Here is an 18,507-nt window from a genome sequence, read left to right as displayed (position 1 = left end):
TGATGTTAATTCGCGGTCCCGAGCCTCTTGCCTAGTGATTTTGAATTGTACACACAGCCACAACAATGCAGCTAACGAGCTGGGGTCCACTAACACCCATAAACGACCTGCTCCCAGACTCCAATAGAAACTCCACTTAACCATAAAAAAAACTAAATTATGTGCCAAACAAGAATCAGATTAAAAGGCAAAAACGCCGTCAACATCGGAAAGCCTTATGAGTCATGGAGATACGTCCGCTTTGTTTTGGATATAAAAACCGACCTAGAGTTGGTTTTCATCCTATTGGACAGGTAAGCTTTCATTACTGCAAAGTATGTGAAATATATTGTGACTTTTTGCTTTAGTTGGCTATCCGTTGCAAAACACTAAAGTTGTATGGCTTGCCTCTTTACTTCACCAGCTAATACTGGTACCGGTATTATGTCAAATGTTGATTTTAGCCTGCAAGGAATGATGTAACGGTACCAAAGAAATATGGAGCAATTTGTTTCTAAAACCAATAGGGATGCAAGGCAGGGCTAGCCAGCTAGAATATCGTGGATCTGGCTTTGTTTACTTCATAACGTTCAATGATTGTCGTCGTTTATCCAATACTAAGGGACACAGTTTCTTTGACAGTCTCAGTCGCCATAACTTAAGTGACCCATATAATATACAATAATGCAGCATAATGGCGCAGGACAACACCACAGTCGAAGACACATTCACTACAGTAACGTTACTTACTGCGGTCTAACTGTTATAAAGTGTGGCAACAGTCTCATTTATAATATTCAGTCTAGCTCACTAACCATTTTTGTTATAATCCAATAGCTTTAGCTGTGCTCACATTGCTGAGCTTCCGGTGAAAGATACATTGAACTGCTCATTATCATGCAACGAACATTTTGCAAGATAATAACCAACATGTTTGTTGCCTGGCCACTGCCATGAGCCATACTGAGAATACCGAGCCAGCTTCCAAAAAATTACATTGTACATTATATACTTTTTGCTTCTTCTTATAGCTTGCTTGCTAAAGAGTCGTGTTGGTGCCGTAAAACATTACGCCATTGTTGTGATAAATGTCCTGCCCGGGATTCAAATGTTATAGAGCAGTAGCTAGCACAGCGGAGAGGTAATGACAGAGACGCCATTCATCCTATTACAAGTCAGTTTACCATCAATAATTATTTAAAATTAATACATAATGTTGCTTTAAATATTGTCACATGATGTTTTATTGCCGTTCTGTGTATAGCGATCTGCCATGTGGTGGGAGCACTCCAGGTCACTTCCTGTGGTGTTCGAGATGGCTGTGACGGGTATTTGTTAAGATTATTGGCCCTGCATGGAGTTAGCAACAGAGGCAGGCAGCAGCATGCAGCCCTTTAAACCCTGCTGATTTTATACAGAGACTGTGCTTCAGTACTGAAATTAGCTTGACAAAGATGTGATACTTATAGAGGTTTTAATGCACAGCCTTATAATTATGGATCTGTTCAGTAGTTAATTAGGGAGAAAACATGGTCTAACCCTTTATGCACTGCACTTGTCTGGGGATAGAGGGTTTTCTGTACCATTTTATTACATTCCCTGTGTCATTTCTTACTGAATTGCTTAAACATATTGAACCACGTTTGCCAAGATATTTGTAAAGGATTCGGTGAAGTGCCTTAACAGCTCTTAACCTCTTTTGTTTTTTTTCATCAAGTGGCAGTACTTATTTACGATGCAGCTGAACAGCAGCTGTGATCCTGTAGTTACTTCTCATTTCAGGCTTCCTTTACTTCTTGTATTGGTCATTTTAAATTTTTACAGTTTCAAGTAGAAGAATTAATCCCATTTCCTAATGTATTGAACCTATGGTCGGTTCTTTCAGGAAATTTCTAAACAAAATTTTCTGGAGTGGTGACAAAGAATGTTGTTGCCAAAGAGTGACAGAGAAGACAGGTTTATTTGAGACTGTTATGTTTGATTTATTGATTTTGAAATTTTTGAAATTAAATTTACTTTTTCATTTATAGTTTGTTGCCTCTGTTATTCTTGTCCGAATTCATGTATTTTGCATGATTCCAGCTGTAAGAAAACTATGGGTGTCATGCAAGTCCCTGTAAAGCACTTATTCATGTGTAGACCACATGGATAAAGACTAATTATCATGATATAAACCCAATTGTCAGTCTCTTGTCCCCTCCTTTGTTGCACCCTGTGCAGCAGTTATGTACTGTATGCAGAGTTTAGACAACTTTTCAAGTCCCAAATTATTTCCAATACTACAGTTGAGTGCCTCTATCCTTGCGTTATCGACAGTCAGGGGTAGTGCAAGCCACTTCAGTAAACAAGAAAGGAATCTGCATTGGTTGCCTGTGTACTTCAGGCTGAATAATTCATGACTTGGCCTACTGTCCGCTGGGGTTTCAAAGTGCAAAAACTCCACCCTGTGAAGAAAGCCAAGACTGTGTTACGTGACATTCTTTGTCTTCTTCATAGAACTGTCATGCTTAACAAGGCAGAGGATACCCTCAGTTGAATGTGGGATCTGCTTTTAAAATCTCTCCATCACCACTGACCACACAGAAGAAAACCTAACCCACCCAGAACCTTTTTGGTATTTTAAATAATCTGTAAAGCAAGTGATGCTGCTCAGCCTGTATATTTGAATTAGATTGCCATAAATTTGCAAAACTGTGCTATTTTAACAAACACATACAGGCCTGTACAATAAATCAATTATGAATGTTATGTTTTTTGTCATATTTACTCATTCACATATTTTATATTATATATCTTACAAATAGCACTATGCAACACAAGTTTTGTGGGTAGAAAGTGGTATTTCCTAATTGCTTATGCCTTAAATGTGTAGAAAATTGTTATTATTCCACACAGACTTTGCTTTTGTAACCAGGACCGTGATATTTTGAAATTTATCTATTTCCAATGAGAAAACAGAAGAGAAGCAGCTTTCCCTCGGACCCCTGGAAGGAGCTGATGCCACCACCGTACATCAAATTGGGCCTTATGAAACACTTTGTCAGAGCTCTAGATAGGAGTCGGCACCCTTAAAGTACCTTGAAGACTTCTTCTGAGGCAAAGATCAAAGCCGGTGTATAAATGTGTATATATAATTTGGATTCATTTGTTGTTTTTTCTGATTTTATGTGAACAAAAAGACATAAATTCGTCTCACTGGAAATAGGTAAATTTTAAAATATCACTGTCCTGGTCACAAAAGCACTTTCTTTGTTTCTGGCAGAATCATGGTATGCAAAATCTTTCTGCTCTTCAGAAGTGACAGATGTGGCCAGAATGCTTACAGAAATGTATGCTGGGTGGTTTTTATTAACACATTTTACTAACTGACTCGACTACTAACCACATTATAAATTGATGGTTGACTCTGCAGAAGAAGCAGCTATTTCACACTGTGGTGTCCTCTTGAGAGCTCCTGTGCACAGGGTCATGATAATACAGTACATACAGTACATCCAGCATATCCTTTCTTTTTATATTTTATTTGCTGACTGTTCTTTTGTGGTCCTCCTCCTCCTCAATGTCACTGTGGTAGGTTGGCTCCGACCCCAGCTGTGAGGAAGTCAAGTTTTCTGAACCTTGGGTCAGAGAATGATGCAGTAAGCAGTGGTAGCAGAGGGTGCAGCTCATAGCCTGAAATGACAGATGATCCTGTCAAGAAGGGTGTGTTGCATGTTCTGGGCTACATTTAAGGGCAGGGTGACCTTTGTTGCTTGTATTTTTCAGATACCTTGGAACAGCAGGCAACACACAGCTACAGTAAATGTTGCTTACATTGTCTGAGTGAACACTCACACACAAGCCAATCCAAATGGTTTAACAGAGGTTTCACTTGAATCTTTAAGGTTATTGCATTGTCATCTCCAAACTAAAAGTCAATGATTTTAGTATCACATCTTGGTTTGACAACACTATTACAACTGACTATTACAGCTCAGTGAATCTCAGAAGTTCTGCTGAGTGGGTGCATCCTGTTCACTGTTTCCCATTGAAACAGTGGTTGCTAGTTCACTTTTTGTAAATGTCTGTCATTATTTTCAACACTTTCTTTATCAACTGGTAGCCATAGGCAATGAATGAATCAGTTTATTGAATGACTCCTGACAGTATTCATTTGTAAACCCTTCATGTAGCCTACTTTTGCAACCAAAAGTGATGCATTATGATGTGAGTTATGGGTGCCCGGCAATGGTGTTGGCTTCTCAGTGATCCAATAACAATATAAAGTTAAGCATCATTGATAATTGTTGATACATGTGCATGTTGTCTCGGGAAATTTCCACTGTACAGACAATTTGGCAAAAATAATTGGCCAAAAAATAGCAATTTTATCTTAAGTATGGGCAGCAGCAAACATATTAGTGGATCATCTACTTTTCCTCAGTACCTGGGATTGTCTTCTTGACAGACTCACCTCCCCTGATAACACAACCTAGCATTTCTGGATTCCACTGTTTTGGTTTTTTATATATGCTCTTTGAAATGCTGGCAAAGGACTTTAATTTTATTCCATTGTCACATTTATGTACAGTAGGTGAAATAAGTATTGAACACGTCAATATTTTGTCCATTGGGTCCAATCTGCTACCATCCTGGTGGATGGTATGACAGCCAAAAAAGTTGCTTGCTTTTTGTCTGACCAGACAACCCTCTCACAGTATTTCATTGGCTTGTACAAATCAATTGTAGCAAACTTTAAACATGCCCACCGACATGCCTTTTTCTTTAGTAATGGAGTCTTATGGGGTGAGCATGCATAGAGGCCATGGCGGTGAAGTGCATTGCCTATTGTTTTCTCTGTGACAATGGTATCTGCTGCCTCCAATTGTTTTTGGAGCTCTTTCCGAGTGGTCCTTGGGTCTTGGGCTGCTCTTCTGGCTATTCTTCTGACTCCCTGGTCAGAAATCTTGCGATTGTGGTTGATGACTGAGGTGATGTTGCTTCCACTTGCAGATAATGGCCCAATGGTGCTTACTGGAAGATTCAGAAGTTCTGAAATACGTCTCTATCCAATTCCATCATTATGTTGCACTACAATAAGGTTGTGAAGGTCTTGGGAAAGCTCTTTGCTTTTACCCATCATAAGATGTTTCTTGTGTGACACCTCGATAATGAAAAGCCTTTTTGTAGACCATCAATTTACTAACCCAGCTGATATCACTTTGCACTGATAGGAGGTATAATTACTTTCTAATAACTACTAATGGATTTCAGCTGGTTCCTTGCCTTTTTCTTGCCTTGGAGACCTTCTTTTTCTCAGCGTGTTCAATTCTTTTTTCCTGTGTCATCTAGGGCTGTTGCAGTGAAGTTTTCCACCGCGGCAATATGTTGGGGCTCAACAGCACGGTATGCAGTATTATCGCATTTTTCATCAATTAAGTAATTTGGTGCCATATAGCAGAGTTGGAGTGTCTGTATCTGTCACCTCACTTCACAGCGAGCCGCTAACAGCAGCGCCCACACACACACACACACACACACACACACACACACACGCGCGCCAGTGTGAAGCAGAATGGCTGTCTACAACTAACCACTGCGCTGTAGTAACGTTATAACTAAATTTCCACAGAAAGCAACATGAAAAACAGCTGCAGGCTTCCAACTTACTACACTTCTTAGTTAGTGAGATTCAAATGAGGCTTACTGTCCACAGTTTCTCTGGACTGTCCCTCAAGATCACAACGTTAGTCCAACACCGTGCTAGCTACATTAGCCGCGCAATATGCTAACGGAAAGTTAGCTAACCTTTAAAATAAACAGTAAAACAACACAAAACACGGCAACGCTTACACATTACATACAGCCCATTGCGATCCATCCTTGAACCGTTACAGAGCTTGTTACGGTTGTGGAACTTTTGAAGTACTCATTTATTAATTTAAGATGCCCTGAAGTGTACAGTATGAAAACTGCAGTTGTTGCGGTGCTTGCCAGCCTCCGCAGTATGCTTGACCAATAGTATTTCAATTTTGCGGTTATCGCGACAGCCCTAGTATCATTCCACTTTATTGCACATAACTTTATTTATGGTTTTTAATGTTTGGATATCTTTATATGTGTGGATTTCCTGAGTTAATGCCAAAGTCTGGTGAAACTTTCATGTTAATAGCTTTTTTGGAAATATGTTTAGGCCTACTGAACAAAATATTAACACGTTCAATACTTATTTTGCCCACTGTATGTAATCCCTCTAGATATAAGTCTATGTTTGTGAAAGGCAGCAGCACATGTCAGGAGGACAACAGGGCCTATACAATGCAAAGAGACTATAGGCTAGTGGATAGACTATAGCATCACATATTTAGCTGACATACGTTACGAATTTATACCTTTACTGGCTGTAAGACACTTCAGGGTACAGTGTGAGTGCAGTAGAGCTTACCAAATGTTTAAATAAATATAAAGAAGTAGAATCTTGCAGTGCAAAACTTGACCATGACCCAATGTAGTGGAATTATTTGCTTCTAAGTAGCTTGCTGGATGACCCGCTTCAGTGCCTACAAAGAACAAATCATTGTAGTTCCCATCATGGCTGCTATACTCTGTGTAAAACTAATATGGCAGTTTACTTAACTTGTCTGCAGCAAGCAGTGAAATAGCTGCAGGATGTGTTTTTCTGAAGTGCAGTCTAGTTGTTACAAATTTTTAGTTGTGCTGTGACTCAGCAATGGGTGATTAGAAACGTTCAGACAAGATGAAATGTCTGTGTTCCCCTTTTATCTTACTATTGATTTTATCTTATCTTAGCATTCATTAGTGTTATTAGTCACACAAACACACTTATACACATTTACACACACTACCTGCTTGCTCTGAATTAGACATAAATATTCAGTTTTTCTTCAGAATGATAAGCACCAGTCTCTACAATGACTTAATACATTGCTGGGAATTACATAATTACACCGTGTCAGTCACATAATTGTAAGATTTAGTAAAAGCAAACTGTTGCACACACTACCACCACAGATCAGCTGGACTTTTAAGTCTTTCGGTGAAAAGCAGTTATGGCAAATCTTCTTCAGCCATAAGATATCTTATTTTAACCAAAATTTGTCCATTGTGCCCATGATGATAAAACTCCACTTCTCTCAGACAATGTTTAATAAAGCCTTGTGGTGATGAATGGGGTCACTCTGATAATTTACCAGTATTGCCTTGCAGCTCTCCATGACTTGGAGACTCATTACAGCCTCCACTATGCAACGCTATGGCTTCTCTGAACATTATTGCTTTCTCCAAAATTACCCACTCACTTTAGTTTCATGGATTATCTTTCAGTGTCTTCCTGATAAGGTTGCAGAACCTTGCATCATCACAAGCCACACTTTAAGCAAAAGACATGAAAAATCAAAGGAAAATAGTTATCCCTAATACTGAGGAAAGTATTAGTTATCATTTGAACACAGCAATTCTCTCGCTTCTTAGAAGCATTGCAATCTGAAGATTTAATATTAGTTGAGAAGTAAGGTGGCCAAGAGTAGGAATAAGTTCATCCACTGGACATTGATGGAGGTGTCCCTCCTGCAGAACTGTCCATGAACCTAGGTGTAGGTGGTGGTGACTAATTATGCAGTGCCAAGGCTTTAGTCCAAATCTCAATGTATGTACCCTACTTACTTTTGTATACTGAGTTTTCATCCATTGGTGGTCATAGATAAATCCCAAATAATGACAGTGTATTCTGGGCAAGATAGGTGGCTATGAATTCTTGACCTGCTCTCTCTGTTACTCAAGGAGTCTCTATCTCAGATTATTTACTTGAGTTTCCAGAATTATGTATTAGAATTTAAATGGCAGCATGGATTCCCTGGAGGATAAGTGTCAAGGGGAATTTGATGAGAGCAAATTTAAACATATAATAAAGCAAGGTTGCTTGACCTCACTGGAGAGGGCAAGAGGAAAGTGGGGAGCACTCTGTGGTTAGCATGAGGTCATATAATTATTCAAGATTTATTAACATGTAAGTTAGTTTGTTAGTGTCACTTTATAAAAAGCACAGAAGAGAGTCGCAGAAATAGAATATAATAAATAAACAAAAATAAACAAAAACATGTTCAGGAAACATTATTATTTACTTAAAAGGTTATTTATAACAGCTAGGCACTAGGCTGGCAGTTGTTAAAAGTGTTGAAAATCCCCAGCAAATTAGAAAGTAGAACTGACATATGAAGTTTTTTATTGTATTTCTAAACCTGATTGATATTTAATATTTCCTATCAAACTTATAGGTGCCATTTTTCTAATACTTGGATGGCCTGTGGAAATAAGGATAGGGATACACAGTATGTTCATGTTCTTGTCAGAGCAGTACTGTGAAGCCTGTATGGTATACAACCCACTAGTTAATAAATTTTGCCCAAGAGAGAGTGCAAGTCATGTTCTCATAGGATAAAGCTTAGCAATTGTCTATCTAGGGGGAGCAAGTCTGGAGGCCCTCAAAGGGTCAGGTCCACAGCAGGGATTGGACCGCGCCAGCACCGTCACATTTCGTGAAATGCCACAGTGGGAACAAAGGCAAATGAAACGGCTGTTCTGCCCTTTGATGCCGCAACTGAAGTCAAGGGCTATTGCCAAGAGACATAGAGTGGCATAAACACAGAGATCACACCTCACAGTGAGACTTTGTGCCACAAATTACATGCCCTCACCTTTAGCAGCTCTTTCACTCAGGCGTATCTCAGGATTGTAATTTTGTTAAAAATGAGAATTTGTGTGTTTAGTTGTATGTTTGTGAGTGATTGATTTACTATTTTTAGGTGAAAGGTGTCAGTCATAGTGATGAACCACCAAATAATTATCACCGGCCTCTGCAACTCCTCTCAGCTCTACAGAGCCTTATTGTTTTGGTTTTGTGGGCTGCAGCCACCTTCCCAGCACGAAACAGCAGACAAGTAAGCAACTAGGGAGGTGGACACAAATTACTATGAAAAATGGATGCTAATATTACTCTGTATTTCCTGGATGTTTACATAGGTAACAGGATTAAATGAATAAGAACTTTCCACTGCAGCTGCTGTCTATGGTGCTGAAACTTGCAGCTGGCAGCCCTTCTGACTTCAACTGCACAATGCAGTTCTTTGGCTTATGAGTTCTGTGTTGCTGGCAGACTGCAGTGTCCACACTGTCAGCAGCGCTGTATGAGATGGCTTCTTGTCAAGCAGGCTTCCTGTCACAGTCTCAGCGTCTTCTTCAAATAGAGATGTTGCGGAATTTTAAATTGCTCGTATTTAGTTTGATTTGATTCACAGTGCATTCTATATCTCTCTAGCATAGCAAAGACAAACAAAACATCCGAAAACCAGTACAATCCAATTGTTGCCCAAATGGTTCTACTGCACTTTTATTTTAGACTTTCATCAGGACAACACCAACAAAAGTCTTAAATGTAGTGTTTCAAAAGTAAAAATAAAAGGAAAGGATCACTTTGATGCCAGTATGGAGGAGGAATGATAAACTCCAATAACTCAAACTACCAATTCTCGATTAATCATTTGTCCAAAAATATCATAATAGGGCATATTCAATTCAAAGATATTGATCATATAAGACAAAGAAAAGCAGAAAATCCTCACACTGGAGAAGTTGGGAATTTTTGGCCTTTTTGTTTGAAAAAATTATTTATTTTTATATATATATATATATATATATAATATATATATACACTCACCTAAAGGATTATTAGGAACACCATACTAATACTGTGTTTGACCCCCTTTCGCCTTCAGAACTGCCTTAATTCCACGTGGCATTGATTCAACAAGGTGCTGAAAGCATTCTTTAGAAATGTTGGCCCATATTGATAGGATAGCATCTTGCAGTGGATGGAGATTTGTGGGATGTACATCCAGGCCACGAAGCTCCCGTTCCACCACATCCCAAAGATGCTCTATTGGGTTGAGATCTGGTGACTGTGGGGGCCATTTTAGTACAGTGAACTCATTGTCATGTTCAAGAAACCAATTTGAAATGATTCGAGCTTTGTGACATGGTGCATTATTGTGCTGGAAGTAGCCATCAGAGGATGGGTACATGGTGGCCATAAAGGGATGGACATGGTCAGAAACAATGTTCAGGTAGGCCGTGGCATTTAAACGATGCCCAATTGGCACTAAGGGGCCTAAAGTGGGCCAAGAAAACATCCCCCACACCATTACACCACCACCACCAGCCTGCACAGTGGTAACAAGGCATGATGGATCCATGTTCTCATTCGGTTTACGCCAAATTCTGACTCTACCATCTGAATGTCTCAACAGAAATCGAGACTCATCAGACCAGGCTTTCTTTCCCATTCTGACATTCAGTTTGGAGTTCAGGAGATTGTCTTGACCAGGACCACACCCCTAAATGCATTGAAGCAACTGCCATGTGATTGGTTGATTAGATAATTGCATTAATAAGAAATTGAACAGGTGTTCCTAATAATCCTTTAGGTGAGTGTATGTGTATGTATATGTGTGTGTGTGTGTGTGTATATATATATATATATATATATATATATATATATATATATATATATATATATATTGTGCTTTTTGGCTTTTCCCCTGTCTTTTATTGAGTTATTTATGTTTTTTGTGTATATAATAGGTTTGCAAAGAGAAAAAGCCCAAAGTCCACCCCAAGGTATCTCCCATCTCCTGCAAACAGCTCGTTTGTAATCCAGCTTTTTCTTCCACTTCCATGTGACGTCACAAAAAAACACGCATCGTAATGCTCGCCTAGCGGCTAGTCAGACACACCCTAAAAAAAAAACGGTGGAAAAACACTGAGCTGCAGTACACAGTGACAAGATGACTGCCTGCTGCCTCCCCTCTCCCTTCCAAACACTAGCTACCCTCCAGGCAGTCAATGGACAGAAAGTTGTTACTGTGATGTAGAGACAGAGCTCAGTTAAAACTTTATGGATGATGCATTTGTTACAAATTAATAACTCATTACTCTGAAACTCTTGCTCCAGTCCATTTTGCTAAGATGGTAAGGGGATCATATACGGCTGAAATGAAGCCGTGTTTTCCGGCTTCTCAGGACCCGCCCTTCTCTGCTTCTGATTGGCTAGTAGTTCTTAACTAGGTAATGTGCATTTGCAACTCCCAACAAAGATCTTGTAGAGGTGAGATGCATCACTCCAGAGCTAAAACGGAGCGTTCAACACACAGGGTGAAAAGAGGAGCTTCAGCAATGTGCAGTATGACAAAAATATGGCATTTTTTGAAAATGAAACAATAAACCTGTTCTGGTACAACCCCTAAATAAAATGATGAACCTGAATATGACCAAAATATGACCAATTTAACAATTAATGAGTTATCATTATAATTGCAGATTTTGCAGATTTTCTGTCAACTAAGAGTATTAACACACAATTGAAGAAATCTGAGTTAAATTAAAAGCTTTTTTATATACTTTATTAAAAACTTTTTTAAAAAGTTCAGTATTTACAAAACTTGGCGATTGTATGATCGCATAATCTGACATTCTCTCCAACGCTCTTAGGTAGGCTACTTAAATGTCATTATGTTGCATAGTGACAGGTCATTGGCATAGTACTAGTCCCCTATTAAGTGTTACGTCCACAGAAGCCAAGAAGAGAGGAAACAAACAAAAACCTCTTGTCCAAAGGACAGCATTGCATTCACAGCGTCTTTTTTATATTTACAGCCACATCTTGTTGAGCTGTAAGCATATGCTTCTGATAGTGACTGATCTTTGTGGAAGTTTCTTGAAGTGTAAGAACTTTTAATCTGATGGCAGATGCCAAGAAGGAAGCTCCAAACAGCCAGTGCAGGTCAGACGGAGGTTGTTGACAGTGGACAGGCCCTGAGGTCTGAATGAATGATTATTTTGATGAGGCTGCATGATTTGAAATCTCTCTCTGCCTCATCTTGGTCCTGGTCTCGCCTTTTCATGTGGATAAATCAAAGTTAGCCCCTAACAGAGTCTCTGTTGCTCTTCTGTCTGCAAAGTCATTAATCCATGGATGTAGCCCACGGGTTCTCTCCTCCTGCTTGACTCAATAGTTTTTACATGAAAAATAAGCTTGCTTCTCTCTCCCCCGCCTCCCCTACTCTCTGCATCTCGCATTTATTTGTTCTAATGGGCTTCTGCTCCTGGTTTTCACCCCAGAGGATGAGTTACGTGTCCTGCTGGGGCTTTTCAGTGGGATTGTGTGTGTATAGCGGCGCTTTAAAATGCTACGCTCTGCCCTCACTCTACATTGCTCTAAGGGCACATTCACAGAATCTCCCACTCTGTTGGTGTGATTTGTGTCTTCTTTGTCTCCTCTCTTACACACTACTTTTACTACTCGACTGTAAATGGGTATATAAAGACAGATAAAGTGGAAAGAAAGGCAACTGGGTCCTGTCATGCCTAATTATCCTCTATACATCCACACCCCTGTAACCCGTCTCAGACACACACTCTCTGTTCTGCTCTGTCTCTCTTCTCTCTATCTCCCTTATTTTTTTCCCTCTGACGCCCCCACCTCCCTCCTCCTCTGTTATCATGGCCTGGAGAGGAGTTGGGAAATTCATGACATTCAGATCTAGAGGGGCTGGGTGATGGAGGACAAGAATAGTCTCGAGTTCCTGCTGGAATCTTGTCTGTCTTTGATGAGCGTGTTATACAATGTCAGCACCCCCGATAATCTCGCTCTTGCAATTTGTGGCAGAGAGAGAGAGAGAGAATCTCATTTGTTGCATTTGGTTACGGAACAGTGGCTGCTTCAGCAGAGCCTGTTTCTGCTCCATAACCTTATAACTGTATTGACCAGTAATGTGTGCACAACCTGAAATGGAATAATGGTCAGTGTCATGAAGATAAAAGTAGATAAAATCTTAATGCTTTGTTCGTGAGCTAGTGTGTCTCTCTCCCAGTCCTGCTCTCTTTTCCTCTCTGCTGTGAAACTCATCATAGGCGGTATACTCTCGTTTGCTTGAAAGGCAACGCCGTCTATCTGCTTAAAATTCAAAGTTGTCTGTGTCAAACAGAGCTCTCAAACAGCCCCTGAGACCCTCAGCAACTTGAGAGGATAAAAAGTAGTTCCTCCAGCTAACAGCGAGGGGTAGTGTTGCTCCAAGACAACTTCATTAGTCTTTTGCCTTCCTTTTCATTTAGCTTCCCCTTTCCTGTTTGCCATTCTTACATAAAACCCTGAATACAGTCAGCAAGTATTCAGCTTCATAGGTAGTGGTGTGCACTTTGCGCTATTTCTGCATTAGAAAATTGGTGAATGCTCTTTAATGGCCATCAAAAAACAATTAATGAAAGTCATTGCTTTAATATTTCATTTCCTACTGATGATTTTTTTGATGCCAAGCTGTTGGCTTGTAGCACTTCAAATGATGTCACATTTATAGAACATGGTGTTGTGTGAAGCAAAGCAAAAGCGAATTTTATCCAGCAGAAAGTTCGACAAAAAGGAAAATGAAAACATGATTGTGGGCATTTCAGGCCACTGAGGCTGGGCTTGTCCTTGCAGTCTTGTCAGGGGGGTAGTTGTGCACACTACTGATAAATATTTTATATGTCTGTGTCCTGCTTTGCTGTTCCCACAGGGAACGGACCATACTGTAACTATTTAATAGCTCCTGAGACCTTAAGACCCACATAAAAAAACCCATTGCTGTGCTTAAAGGTTTACTGACTATTCTCACCTGAGGAGAGTGGATGTTTGGATGGCTGCTCTATTGTGTTCATCATATGGCCTTTGTCAAATACAAACTATCAGGGTTAGAAATGCAGGGGATCTACTGGGAGTTCAGCTTCCCTGAAAGAGACATAACAAAAATTTAGGGGTGCTCTATTATGTTGTAATTTTTGTTGCCACTGTTTTTTTTTATGTATAATTGTATATTTTTCTGTATATGTAGGTTCCTGGAATACATGATCATAGACAAGAAAACCAATACTAAGTTTCTTCTAATCAAGTTCCTTCTTACAGTTTGTTTTGAACAATTCTTTCTTTGCAATTATTATATTCTCCAAATTCTTCCTTACTTCTCACAGCATATTTGTAATTTTCCACTAGATGAAGGGTCTTGTCTGGAGGCTGTTTGTATTTATATACCACTTTGACAGCGGTATTTCAGGGTGGACTTAACCCCATCTCACAGAGGGCAGCGTTCCTGCCCCCCTCCTTCCGTTGCCAGTCAAGTTCTCAAAGTCAAGGCTGACCTGCTTTGGAAGAGCACTCTAGCCGGCCTGCCACTTCTCCTGGATGAAACCTGCAGACATAGACTAATTACACCACACTGCCCTTTCCCTTTCACCTGCTTCTCACAAATGACTCTGGTTAAATATCTTTTTTTCGACCAGGAAGGGCATCTTTTGAGGGACACGAGAGAAAAGCAATTGCAAAATAATGTTGTTTGTCAGTACAAGTCTGCCTCTAGAGAATCACTCTCTTAGAGACATGACATTTCAGTGTCATTAGCTGATGAACAGGGGGAGGCTGACTGGAAAGGAGGAGGTGCAATTTGTGCCAAGAGATCTGACTGGAGGATGAAAGGAGGATGCAAATCTTTAAAGTACACTTGAATACTTTTCCAGTATAATAAATACGCATTTAAAAAAAGCCAGCAGATAAAATGACCGTCAATGTATGTAAAAGACATATTCAAATAAATAATAAATAATGAGGGAGGCTGAAACACCTTGAATGAGAAGAGCTGTTGCATTCAGGCTCAAATATATTTGACATTAGCCCTGAGGTCATGCCCTAAATATATCAGATAACACTCTTTTTCTGCAATGCTGTCACTTCAAATTAAAATACAATTTTTGGTCCTTTATAGGTCCATTGTCACAGAAGATGATTGATTGTTTTTAATTGAAATACAGAATAGTCAAACGACAGCATCAATGCAAGACAGTCAATATCAATGAAGGAGCTGAGGGACCTTGGCATGGCACATTGCTGTGTCCTCTCCTCTAAGCTTCTGATTTGATTTATAGCACATCTGGCCAGAGTCCAGTCAGACCTAATAGAATCACAAAAGGTCAATTGGGGATTCATCAGGGCAGGCACCTCGACATAAGCATTGATGCGTTGGGTGACAAGAGGACAGTCGATGCACTTGAACCAGACAGGGCAGGGAAGGAATTACTGTCTCATTATAGCAGAAAACGTAATAATTTACTCAGATAAACGGTATATAAGACAGGCAGGGGAGGAGGCAGCCAGAGGCAGATGGAGGGCATGAAAGGACAAAAGAGCAGATGGGAGGATGGAGGGAGAGGTGAAATGGACAGGAAAGACAATGAGAAGAGACAAGAAAGAGGAGATATCAGAGGAGATGCAAGATCGGCCTCTCTTGTTTGACTATAAGCAGACATGTGCTCTGCCAGCAGATTGACAAAGATATGAAGACTTTTCACACTCTGATATAGGTATCACTTCGACAAGTCTTTCCATTTGATTTACTTAGGAAGTTCAAGAGAAATGAAATGAATTTCAATGGTAAAAATGTCTCTCTGTTCTGTGGGGATAAGTGTGATCACAGCAAAATCTTTGAATGTCGGTTATTGAGCTGGAGTTGCCAGGTTGAAATAGGTCAGGTAACATGACAGACTTGAGTACATCAGAAAATCTGCCCTCTTTTCAGTCCAACTCCTCTTCAGTATTTTTGATAGCAAACTAAGACTAACCTACTTAAACTTATCAGGTTCAAAACAGTCGCATTAAAATTAAGGAAGTGTGCCAAATGAATGTCTGACATAAGATGGCATTGCTGCTTGGCATTGCAATTCCAATATAGTCTTTCTGCCAGATCACTGAACCCTCCCAAAGGGTAGAGAAAGAAATCAATCTTTCTAGTTCATATCTACAGAGGTTTCAAAAGCTGCTTAATATTGTACATCAGATCAAGCAGTCACATTTTTATTTTATTCAAGTTTATTTTATTTAACCTATATTTAACGAGGAAGTATTTTTTTTCCGAGGTTTAAGTTTAGTGACTGCTACCTCTTCATGGCACTGTCATTCCAGTGTCCCTGCATGAACTAGATATCACGGTTGTGCAAGCTGGGTAGCAGGAACATAAAGGATTGGACCCAAATGAAGAAACCGGAGGCAGAGCTGGTACAATTACACTGATTTAATGTCACAATCAAAAGGTTCAAACTGCTTCAAATCCAGAAGAAGCAGTCCAAACAGGCAAGTTAATCTGACATGGAACAAGAAAGACTAAAAATCCGAAAGTACAGGCAAGGTCCAGGGGAAACAGAGAAAGTCCAAAAACACTGGACAAACACGAGAAAAATGGCAGGTACGCGTGACACATTTTACATACACAAACATAGACATAGACACAGGTGAAACTAAACAGAACAGGAGAGACAATTAAAATGACAGGAAAACACTATGGCAGGAAGTAAGGTAACCAAGACACATTTACAAAATAAAACAGGAAATGAGCTAAAATCTAAAACCAGGGCACCAGCTGTATGACCTATTGAATCCTAAATCATTTTCAAAATGCATACTCTGGTGTGTTGTTTTAATAAATGTCAAATACAGTAGAGCTGCGGCGATTAGTGGATTAATTCAGTTTAGTGGATTAATTCATTAGTGGATCAATTATAGTCAGTCGATATAACAGCATTTCTAACTATTTTGATGACTAATTGTTTTAGTTATTTTTCAAGTAAAATGCCATCATCTTACATGAAGGCTTGTGGGCATATTTTTCTTGTCATTTATAATAGTGAATGAAATATCTTATAATTTTAGAGCATTGGTCAAATAAAACAAACTATGTGAACACATTGCTTTGGGCTGTAAGAAATTATAACAGGCATTTCATCCTTTTCTGACATTTAATGGACAAAATGATTCATCCAGAAAATAATTGGCAGATTAATCAATAATGAAAATATTCGTTGGTGCAGGGCTAAAATACAGAAATATCAACAAAAGTGTGTAGCAAAAAAGAAGTCCTGTCTCTCCCTAACCTTCAAGTGTATTGTTACGTTCACGTACCTATTTCCTACAAGACCAGCAAAGAGCTCTTGTGATTCACATGAAAATCACTTGTCAGACTTGAAAGCCAGGAAGAGGTTGCAATCATTGGACATGGGTATGAAATCTAAATATTTTGAGCTCTCTTCCTGTTGGAAATGACAAGAACAAGTCAGGTAGAGCCTGAGGAATAGTCCTGTTTGTTTCCAGGACAACAACAGGGCAGCTGGACACACCTTTCTCTTACTCTGGCAGAGATAGGAGCTACTTAGTCAGAGAGCACAGAGGAGACACAAAGAGGGAGGGCCGGGCTGTGTACACACATAAAATACTCTCTGAAAAAGCACACACACTCAAAGGGCTGAGACAAGGAGGGAGCAGAGAAAAGACAGATGTATAGAAAGAGATAGGAGGTGAATAGCGAAACAAATAGAGATTAAAAAAAGGAACGGTATGATTGTTATTCTTTAGCCTTGTGTTGTAAACTGCACTGATATTCTGCTCTCACCTGGGAAACCTCATCAGCCGTGCAGCAGGATGCCTCAGAGGAAAAGGAGTTTCACATTTGGAGCTTATGGAGGGTAAGATAATGGAGGATTCATCTTTCTGAGTGATGTTTGTATGTGGCAGTGTTAGTGCACCTGTTGCATCCTCTTACTGATCCATCTGACTGTCACAGAGGAGTAGTGAGAGAAAGTTGTGAGGCTGCTGAGGGAGTTTCCTTTAAGTAAATGACTCTTACAAAGTCACTGACTGTCAGCCCTCCTCATTTACAGCTTTAAACATTTATATAGTGAATAGCTGCTGAGATGCTAAAATAATAAGATCAGTGTGTGAAGCAACAAAGGGAGATAATAAAGTGATTGCTTCAGTGCATGTAATGGGCTCATCAGGATGATGTGTGATTGTCGTGGTCATGGTGACCTGTTCCAGCGTGTTCTTTAAAAGACTTTTCAGAAGTTGCTGGTCAGACCGTGCAGACTACTCAGCAAAATAACCTAAATTTATGAGCACTGTAAAACCACTGGTAGACTGGGGGAATTAGTCAGTTTATTAGTGGTAAATAAAGTTATCCAAAAATAATCAAGACACAAGGGGACTTTTTCATTAGCTCTGTGTGTTCACTAACTGCCTCCCTTTTCCCCCTAATATCTTTTGGGGAAAATAAATTCATTAAAAACAAAGCACTGGTTGTTTATCATCAACAAAAGTGGTGTGTCATCCTCAGGTAGACAATTAAATGTTGGTAATATTGAGTTATTGTCAGATAACAAATTTTAATTAAAGGCTTATTTAGGTTGTGAATTTCACTGTGAGGAAAGTGAAAGTGAGCTGCATCTTCACAGTAAAAATGTTAAATATATCATCAGCATGATTAAAAGGAGGGTGTAAAAGGATCCAACTTTGTATAGTCACAGTCTTGCATGTATGCCAGTGATTATTTTAATGCAGTCAGAATGTGAATCTTTGTGATAGGAAAATACTTCATCAGACAATGGAATAAAAGCCAAGTCTGCCTA

General features: G+C 39.5%; 1 protein-coding gene across 5 annotated transcripts in view; it reads left to right on the top strand.

Annotated features, from left to right (window-relative positions):
* Positions 1–18,507, top strand: part of rap1gapb (RAP1 GTPase activating protein b) — a 94,957-nt gene that overhangs the window by 20,585 nt on the left and 55,865 nt on the right. For 4 of the 5 annotated variants that reach the window (XM_046028519.1, XM_046028516.1, XM_046028515.1 and 1 more), the window contains exon 3: positions 5,311–5,364. The exons of the other annotated variant lie outside the window; for it this stretch is intronic. In XM_046028519.1, the coding sequence (XP_045884475.1) occupies positions 5,311–5,364 (54 nt within the window). The remainder of the gene's footprint in view (positions 1–5,310; positions 5,365–18,507) is intronic. 5 annotated transcript variants of the gene reach the window in all.

The sequence above is a fragment of the Micropterus dolomieu genome, linkage group LG18 (genome assembly GCF_021292245.1).
Source record: "Micropterus dolomieu isolate WLL.071019.BEF.003 ecotype Adirondacks linkage group LG18, ASM2129224v1, whole genome shotgun sequence".
NCBI lineage: Eukaryota > Metazoa > Chordata > Actinopteri > Centrarchiformes > Centrarchidae > Micropterus > Micropterus dolomieu.
The sequence above is the reverse complement of the archived record's forward strand: the minus strand, read 5'-3'. Positions and strand labels throughout refer to the sequence as shown.